At 35.6% G+C, this 9,967-nt stretch overlaps 2 protein-coding genes across 2 annotated transcripts; one reads left to right on the top strand and one right to left on the bottom strand.

Annotated features, from left to right (window-relative positions):
- The first annotated feature begins 1,433 nt into the window (after positions 1–1,433).
- Positions 1,434–4,171, top strand: ida (anaphase promoting complex subunit 5 ida). Its single transcript, XM_073987051.1, has 3 exons — positions 1,434–1,704; positions 1,912–2,299; positions 2,357–4,171. Exons 1-3 carry the CDS (start codon positions 1,591–1,593, stop codon positions 4,114–4,116), a joined length of 2,262 nt encoding a protein of 753 aa, XP_073843152.1. The 5' UTR covers positions 1,434–1,590; the 3' UTR covers positions 4,117–4,171.
- A 2,386-nt stretch (positions 4,172–6,557) lies between these two features.
- Positions 6,558–9,169, bottom strand: Mfap1 (Microfibril-associated protein 1). The gene is made up of 4 exons (XM_073980881.1): positions 8,942–9,169; positions 8,092–8,885; positions 7,902–8,026; positions 6,558–7,270 (listed from the first exon to the last, which is right to left on the bottom strand). Exons 1-4 carry the CDS (start codon positions 9,009–9,011, stop codon positions 6,835–6,837), a joined length of 1,425 nt encoding a protein of 474 aa, XP_073836982.1. The 5' UTR covers positions 9,012–9,169; the 3' UTR covers positions 6,558–6,834.
- Positions 9,170–9,967: the final 798 nt, after the last annotated feature.

Here is a 9,967-nt window from a genome sequence, read left to right as displayed (position 1 = left end):
TCACTAAACGGACCGTATGTGCCGAGGGCTTTAAAAATTGATTGAGAAAGCCATGGCCCAATTATAGGTCCTCCGGCAAAATCAGATGATTTCAATTTGAGCTGTCAAAATTCATATTTGTCATTTGAATTCGCTGTGTCGAACTTATATAAACAGGTAGCTGTATCTCGAAAAAAGAAAACAAATAAACTTGGGGCCATTATTATATGTGTTCTTTTACTATCTGATAAATTTGAAAACGCAAAATAAACCAATTTCGAGGCATTAAAAATATAATTTATATATATCACGTATGGCGTTGAAATACGAGGAAAAAGTCGTGACCGATTTTGTTAACGACTGCATATAAAAATAAAAACAAATCAATTTCAAATGAATTTTTTTGGCAATGATTAGTGAAATATTTTGGAATATACATAACTAAAATAAATACAAAAATTTTCGTATTACAAATTTCGTGTTTTTATCAGATGACAAACTTTCTATTGAAAATCTGTATAGTCTTTGTATAACGATTCAAGCAATGCAAATTTCTTATTTCTTGTTCAAAAGATGATTTCGAACGAATTATTTTACATTTAAAAAAATATTGTATGTATATTTTTAATTTTGTATGAGAAAAAAATTGTCGTTGTGGTAAATTTTTCGTGATACCATAAAATAACCCTACGGCAACGACTACGCCAATGACTACAAAAACGTCTGCGCCAACCAATTATTTTGATTGTAAAAACTGTAGGGTTGGGGTTTCTTCTGGATTAAAAGTTTAAACATGATCTACTAACCATTCTTTTAATTTTTTTACCAAAAGAATTCTTTAAAATTTGATATTTTAGCTTTTAAGGACGAATATATTCATAATACCAATCAGTCGTTTCGACACGTCAACTTGCAACTTTGGATACGACTACGCCAACCGTAATAAGACTGATAGGCTGGACATCGGAATTCTACAATCACGACAAGCAGTCCCATTATGCTCCACTCACAACCACATCACCTACAATCTTCATTTATACATAACTATCGTCACACATCTGCATCTCCATCACATCTTCAACCAGTTTCAATATCCAGGATGAACACAATGGACCGCAAGGTCTCCGAGTGGAGACAAAACAAACAAAATTCATACGATTTAAAGGGTTTCGTTTTCAAAATCATTTTGATTTTTATCCTGCTTGAAGTATTCCCACATACATTGACAAATTCTTTAAAATTTACTAATCCTAGTACAAATGCTGTCCTGCATGCCCAGAGTATATGGGCCGCCAAAAGCTAAAATAATTTCATGTGTTATTTTCAATGTCTGGTACAAGGCATTGGAATGTCATATGAATAAATTATATGCCTGTTCCAGAACCTGCAAGAATCTACACATTTTCACTACGATAACAATTTTTCCTTTATGTTATCGAAAAATAGTAAGAACTGGTGCATTCTTGCAGCACTGAAACATACCATATGATAGCCAAATTTATCGTCTTACTGATTTGTTTTGTTTACGTTTTTTGCCGGTGCAAATCAATTGATTTTAATTCATCAAAAAAGATAGATACAGCTTTCCATTGAACGAATTCAAACGCAACAATGCACTTTGAAGAGCTGGAGGCATTGGATCCTCGAAATCCAACATTGTCTAGGATTGAAATGCCTACTCCGCACAAAGTTTCAGTGTTAATTCTGGTGCAACAATACATAAAGGTTAGTATGGGAATTCAGGAATTCAATGTCGGCAATACAAATAAGGAACTTTCAGATCCATTGCATTGATACATGTGGCAAATGGAAACACATTTTAAAGTACCGAAATAGTGGAGAGGAGGATAGAAAAAGTTGTTTAGATTAAACTTATTTTTGCATATTCCTATCAATGATCCATAGAATAACATATCCAATATTTTCCTCTAGGCTAAAAAAGCTGCCACCGACACTGGTCTTTTCTATCCCACCAAGTATCGGCGAAATTTTTGTATGCTGTTACTTAAATTAATTCAATATCCTGACATGACCTATAATGATTTATATCAATTGTTGTGCTCACCAAAATTTAAAATCGATCCAGTACATTTGGAAGGTTTTGAAAAGGTTATGGCCGATGTTTTCTCTCTGGGCATTGAGACGTTATTTGATTTTGCCGAAATGGATAATATCGAGAAGATGTTGGCTGAACAGTTGGGTGTTAGTCAATTTAGTTTGGTTGGATTGTATATACGCAGAGTTGGTGTGATTTTGGAAAGACTATCCTTTCCAGAAATGATGGCACTACATAAAAATATATGTTTGTACTATGAGAAAGGTGAGTATGCAAAAAATTGCTTTTTGTATCTCAATTAACATTAACTCTCATTTAAAGGTGTTCGATCATTAACCTTGGGACCACGTAAACCACATTGTGGCCTACCATCGACTACAAGTAATACCGCCATCAATATAACAGACGATGATGAAAACACTATAGAGGAATCTGTATTGGATACCGAGACTGTTCATCAAGATCGAAATCCTCACAGCAAATGGTCTCCCAAACAGGCGCAATTATTTGTCAGCCAACAATGTAATCTATTGGAGAAGAATGAATTGCGCGCCCTACCTCCAATTGAAATGCAAACAAAACTTAATGAAATCATACAGGACAATCCACTAAACGTCAAGGCTTACTTCTTGGGCTATATGAATCAATTGCGTTTGCGTGATGTATTTGGCGCCCTGGAAGCCCTTCATCGCTCTTTCGATCGCAGTCCCAATATGATTACCCAAAATGACCAAAAAGGTTTTCAGTATTTTAGTGTTAATTTGGCTATATTGCATGCCACATTTAATCACAAAAAGGAAGCATTGAATGCTCTCAAAGAGTGCATAATGTTAGCTCAAGAATGTGGTGATAAACGATGTCTAGATTTGGCAAATTCGTGGTATTGTTTATTGAACAGTAGCCGTATAGGACCGTTTGAGAAGAGTCTGCCTGACATTCAAGATCCTGGACTCATACAAAGTCTATCGCTGGCCATCGAATTTGTGGTGGCATTTGGTGCTAAATGTGGTTTTCTGCCGCTGGATTTATTTGAACTTTTGCTGAAGAGTGATGAGTTGAACAACAAAAATACTCTGCTAGAACACGTTTCCGATTCGTTGGCTTTACGTTCAACTCTGTGGGTTCTCTATGGTCGTTACGAAATGTCAGCTCTATACTCACAGCTGTTGTTGAATCTCAAGAAAACCTGGGTTTTTGGTGATGTTAGTAATTCAGAAAGTGTTAGCAAAGTATTGGCAAATCTTGCATTGTGGTTCAATGCACAGGGTGAACATCAGCTAAGCGCCGTACTACTATATCACTCCCGTACCAGATTTCCTAGACACCCTTTTGCGGCTGATTGGATGACCAGCGAATGTCACATATCCATACAACAGGCTATCTATCGAGGTCGTTGGCAAGATGCTTTACGTTGGTGCTGTCAACTATATTTGCTGGACAAACATGATGGCAACATACAAAGAGCTATTGTATACATATCCAAAAGTTACAACAACACAGCTCGTAAAATTTTACAAAATCTTCTGCAAGATAACGAACTCGATACGTTGCGGCAAGTTCGAGTTTTAATGCTTTTAGCTTGTAATAGTTTAAACGAAAACAAGGTATCCTCAGAAACCATAGATTTGTTAATGCGTGCATCTGTCATTGCTGAATCGGCATATATGCAGTATGAACATGCCATGATAGATGTAATAATGGGCCAAGTCTTATTGCAAATGGGATTACCACAAAAGGCGCTACAAGCTTTACGAAATTCTGTTGAAACAATTTACACTAACGGAGGGATATATGATCGAGCAAAAACCGATTTTATTTTTGCTCGTTGTCTAGTGGCGGCGGGACGAGATCGGGAACAACAACACAAACGCCTCTTGAAATCGTTGCCGGTTTTAGAACGAGCCATTGAATTGTTTCGTAAATTGGAGGCCCATGCTAAGGTGTTGGATGTTCTGGTTTACATATCGAAGACTTTTAATACGTTCGGTTTTATTGCCGAGCGCAACAAGTATGCATGTAAATTTAAACAATACTACTCTGAGAATCCTGTACCACGAGAATATTTAGGCATGGCCTACTAATGTTAATGTTATTGGAATAAAAATAAATCGAAATAAATGTTTGCGTCTCTTAAAACTAGGCATTATGTAATATGGCGGGAAACATATAGCCAGAATAATCTTTTATACCGTATTAACCGAATCACAAAACTCCCGTGCTCCGATAAGCGCGTTACAACTCAGTACTCAGTGTACATATGTTTGTATTTGTATCGTTTTTCTGTGTTGAGGGCGGTATTTATTTTGGATTCTTTTGGTCCATGCCGGCACGGAGGAAAACCCAGGACCAATAAGGATGTGCTCGGTTTGTCACATCACACACACTCCACCACACTTAAACTTCGGTTAGATGCACTTGATGCCAGGAGTGGGTACATTCAAGGGGTTTCTCTGGACTCGTCTATGTGAGGAACTATGTTGCTAATTCTTTTCAGACAAGTCAATAAAATAGAGAAATGTATAACCACAGCCTCAACCTTCAAAATACCAAAAATCGGGAGGTATATTGAGGCCACAACCTTCAAAATACCAGAAATCCTGAGGTACCGTTCCATGGGCGCTATATGAAGACGTGAACCTATATCGAGAAATTTCAGGTGGAATGTTTTATACCCACAAAGAAGTCTTTATACAAAATGTCAGCCATTTAAGTGTGATGTTGAGGCCACAACCTTCAAAATATAGCAAATAGGGAGATACCGTTTCGGAGATATCACGACTTTTCTATAAGTGTACTTTTAATGCTCCATCTCTTCTAGTTTCGGAGATATCACGACTTTTCTATAAGTGTACTTTTAATGCTCTATCTCTTCTAGTCTCGGAGATATCGCGACTTTTTATATGTGTACTTTTAATGCCCTATCTCTTCTAGTTTCGGAGATATCACGACTTTTTTATAGGCGTACTTTTAATGCTCTATCTCTTCTAGTTTGGAGATATCACGACTTTTTTATAGGTGTACTTTTAATGCCCTATCTCTTCTAGTTTCCGAGATATCACGATTTTTTATAGGTGTACTTTTAATGCTCTATCTCTTCTAGTTTCGAAGATATCACGACTTTTCTATAAGTATACTCTTAATGCTCTATCTCTTCTAGTTCCGGAGATATCACGACTTTTCTATAGTGTACTTTTAATGCTCTATCTCTTCTAGTTCCGGAGATATCACGACTTTTATATCAGTGTACTTTTAATGCTCTATCTCTTTTAGTTTCGGAGATATCACTTTTTTATAGGTGTACTTGTAATGCTCTATCCCTTCTTGTTTCGGAGATATCACGACTTTTTTATAGGTGTACTTTTAATTCTCTACCTCTTCTGGTTTCGGAGATATCACACCTTTTTTATAGGTGTACTTTTAATTCTCTACTTCTTCTGGTTTCGGAGATATCACGACTTTTTTATAGGTGCACTTTTAATTCTATATCTCTTCAAGTTTCGGAGATATCACGACTTTTTTATAGGTGTACTTTTAATGCTCTATCTCTTCTAGTTGCGGAGATATCACGACTTTTCTATAGGTGTATTTTAATGCTCTACCTCTTCTATTTTCGGAGATATGACGACTTTTCTATAAGTGTACTTATAATGCTCTATCTCTTCTTGTTTAGGAGATATTACGACTTTTCTATAAGTGTACTTTTAATGCTCTATCTCTTCTAGTTTCGGAGATATCACGACTTTTCTATAAGTGTACTTTTAATGCTCTATCTCTTCTAGTTGCGGAGATATCACGACTTTTCTATAGGTGTATTTTAATGCTCTATCTCTTCTATTTTCGGAGATATGACGACTTTTCTATAAGTGTACTTATAATGCTCTATCTCTTCTTGTTTCGGAGATATTACGACTTTTTTATATCTGTACTTTTAAATCAAGGGATACCGTTGCGTTGCGTTACCACAAACATATAGGGCCTTAAATGTTAGAATAATTTTTCATTTACATTTTTAAGATACGAAATCCACTGGATTTCAAATTGCATTTTCATAGCGTATACAGGCAAAACTTCAATGTAAAATTTAAGTTGAAAGTCACTTCGGACTTTTTACAGTGTTTTTTTTTTTTTGGAAATATATTTTCACATTGGGCTTCAAGAATTGAAGTTCTGTTATAGAAACCCAACTATGAAAGAAGTATTTTTATTATTTCACAGCATGTTCATCAACCGGACATTATTATTTTATTTTAATATCTCCAATAATAAATATCGATATAAATAAAAAAAGAAAGTCATCGAACTACAATATGTTGATACTGGTTCAAACTGCTTTATTCCGCACGATTTTCATTGAACTGACTTCAAATGCCTGCTGCTTTAACAAAAATCCCACACAATTGTTTTGGCTAATCTAATATTGACCTTTGTAGATTATCTCAATTGAGAGTTTTGATTTACAAGCCAAACACTCTCAAGTGATCAATCAAATTCGACAATATCAATACACCACTTAATGGTAGAATTTTTCTTTTCTGGTTTTATTATTTGTTTTTTTTGTTTGTTTTATTTTTGCAAAATCAATTCTTAAATCCATAACAAAAAACACTAGTCAATTTTTCATCATCATTCTGGTAGCACATGTGCTCCTATTAGTGTGGCATCTGTATCGATTTTATATTTTTTTTGTTCATTCCAAGAAAAGAAAGAGGTAACTTAATCAATATTATTTATAAACTAAAAAATCGTATAACTTAATCTAAAATCTTATACAAATTTTGTATAATCGATGCACGATCGGTTTAATCCAGTTTTTTACGTTTCGAGAGAGAAGGTTTGTCAAAAACTTGTTTCATACCACCACCTCGTTCACTGTGAAATTTAAGATTGTTGGCTGTCTCCGCATACCATGGTGAATCGAATTTTGTTGTATCTTGATCAACTAAATGCGTATATTTGGTACGACCACATCGGCCGAAATTTTTCACTTGCATCACTTTGGGGAGAATAGTCTTGTCGAAATGGTCTTCGAGTGTGGCTTGGGCGAAATCACGTTTAAGAACATCATTTTCTTCATCCAAATAGAAGGCACCACGATGATAGTATTTCTGTAAGAATTTATATTTGCCCTTGACGGCTTTGTTTGTAACGATTTTGGGATTGACACGCAGCTCTTGTCGTCGTTCCTCTTCTGTAAGATTACGCATACGCTCGATTTCGGCCTTTTCGCGTTCTGCACTGAAAAACAAAAGGGAATCGTTTGAATGTGGAACAAAGTTTAATTTAATATTATGTGTCACGAATTACATTATTAAAAATTGTTGGATTCAAATTAAAAAAAAAAAACAACATCACATAAATATCTCCGAAAGGAAAATGAGATAGATATACCAAAAAGTGTATACCGATTCTAACTAAACTGAATGATATGGGACAGTACTTGTGGAAGGGTATTACATGGCTGGAATAATCAACATAATGTTAAACCAGCGTTGGAAAATCTGAACATGTCTGGCCTTGGATTCGAACTCCGGCATACAGCGTTTAAGGAGGACATTCTAATTATTGTATCGCTTAATGCAAAATATGGATCAGCCCTCAAACTGAAATGTTTCAGGATCAAATGGTTTTTTGAGATTATTGAAGTTTTGTGTTGGATGGTCACATTTTGCGATAATTACAGTTAAATAAAAACAGATCGCTCTGGGTTTTAAAGGGGTAGGCATACCACAGCGTTAGAAAGACCATTGTATTTGCGATCCAAAATGAACAAAGCGCTCCATAGAGGCTGTCACCACAACATATTTTAAAACATTTACCTTTACCAAATACATTCAGGTCATTTCTTAATTATTGGAAGGCTACTTACTTTTCCCTTTCTTCACGATCCCGTTTCATACGTTTGAGTTCACGCAGTTTCCATGCTTCATATTCCACCTCATCGTTTTCATCATCTGTACAAACATCTTCAATTTGTGGCTCGGCGGTGTCATTCTAAAATTAAGAAAATTACAATTTAAATACTTTCTCCCATCGTTCTCTCTATTTTCTACTTATACCTTTGTCTTTTCTAAATCCTTCTTCACACTCTCCTCCACCAAACGCAATGTGTTACGTCTTCTTTCTTTGGCCAAACGTTTAGCCTCAAGTTCCAATTGTTTTTGTTTTTGGGCCTCACGCTCCTTCTCCTGTATTGTGGCACGATCTTTTTTACGCACAAACAACGGTTTTAAACGTGGCTCGTTGTCCTCTTCGCTTTCTGTCTCCTCTTCATATTCGGAACTTTCCGAGTCGGAAGATTCTGATTGTTTCTCTTCCTCTTTTTGCAGAATTTCCTCTTCTTTTTGTTGTTGTAACATACGTTGACGTAATTTAAGACGCCTCTGCTCCAATTCTGTTTCACTTACATCTGAATCCGAATCTGATTCGGAAGCCAATGTGATTTTATTGGTGGCTTTTTGCATTGCCTTTTGGTCTTCATCCTCGTCCTCTTCCGAATCACTTTCTTCCAGTAGTTCAGGTTCGTGTATGTGACGATGACGTTCCATACGTTCTCTTTCCAATTCATCTTGTTCCACAGGACGGGCTCGTAAACGTCTGAGACGTGGGTCATCGACATCTTCATCATCGTCTTCCTCCTCATGTTTCTCTTCATGACGTCTATTTCTACTTTCGCCCTCAGATCCTTCATCCTTGACTTCTCTTTGATGTCTTTTTTCGTACTGTTGTCTACGACGATGTTCTAAGAAGTCGTCATTATCACTCTCCTCGGAACTGGAATTGTACTTTGCATAGTCGGGACGTTTTCCTGATATATAACGCTGCACTTTTACCTTTTGCATAGAAATTTCACCTGGAAATATTTATATCTATAATAGTCAGGTTGTGTATTAAAAAAATCAAATGTACCTTTTTCATTGCGTACGGCCACAGCTCCAGCCGTACTTTGGATACCCATTGGCACAGTCGGGTTATTCATTTCGACTGTGTATTGAAAATTCCTTTAATTCTTAACAAATTTGTATATTAATTTTATTTTTACTCGAGTGAATAAAAAATCTACACTATTTACAATGCGTACGTCATAGAGATGACAAATTGTCGATTACACTCGCCTAGCGATAGTCGATGAGAGGCGCGTTGCCAACTCTTGAAAGTTTCATATTTAATCGGTTTTGCAGTAGAGCTGGCAAAAAATCGATGGCACTATCGATAAAATCGATTGTTTTTTAAAAATTGAATATCGATAGATAGTTTTGCCTATCGATATTATCGGAACAAAACTCCCCAACAAAAGATTCATTGAAATAAATAGAAATTTCGCTGTTTTTCGGTTTTGTGTGAGTGAGAAAGTAAGCCCGTAGTCACACGTAGACATTTTTCGGAAAAGTAAAATGTATTTTTTGAATATTTTTATAAAATAAAAGCAATTGTTTATTATCCTTTACATTACTGAGAACTACTTGTACAAAATGTCAAGAAAAGCATTGACAGTTCCGCCATTTTCATCTCCAAAGTAATGGTGTTGGCAACTTAACGATAATATCGATAGCAATCGATATTTTAAAATATTATATCGAAAATTCGAATGTTGGGAATATCGATGGTTTGCCAGCTCTATTTTGCAGGGTGTCAAAGATAAGTTTGAAATTCATTGCAAATGAAACATAATTTACACTGCCACTTAAAACACGAGTTTTAGGTAAGAATATGAGATTCATATGACGTTCATATCGACACCTCCAAATAATAGTATGCTAAGTCTGAAAAGTGAGTTTTGCAGGAGAAGCTCTCAAAGTTTACAGTTTTCTTTGACCTTCACTACTATTCTGAGTAAACATTTCTTTATAACTTCTGTTCGGATTGACCGATCATTACCAAAATTTGACAGAATTTAAGTTAAAGGACGTAAAATGTAAAAATGTAAAGAACTTG

This window comes from Musca autumnalis, unplaced genomic scaffold, assembly GCF_047663935.1.
Source record: "Musca autumnalis isolate F117 unplaced genomic scaffold, ASM4766393v1 scaffold_4, whole genome shotgun sequence".
NCBI lineage: Eukaryota > Metazoa > Arthropoda > Insecta > Diptera > Muscidae > Musca > Musca autumnalis.
The sequence above is the reverse complement of the archived record's forward strand: the minus strand, read 5'-3'. Positions and strand labels throughout refer to the sequence as shown.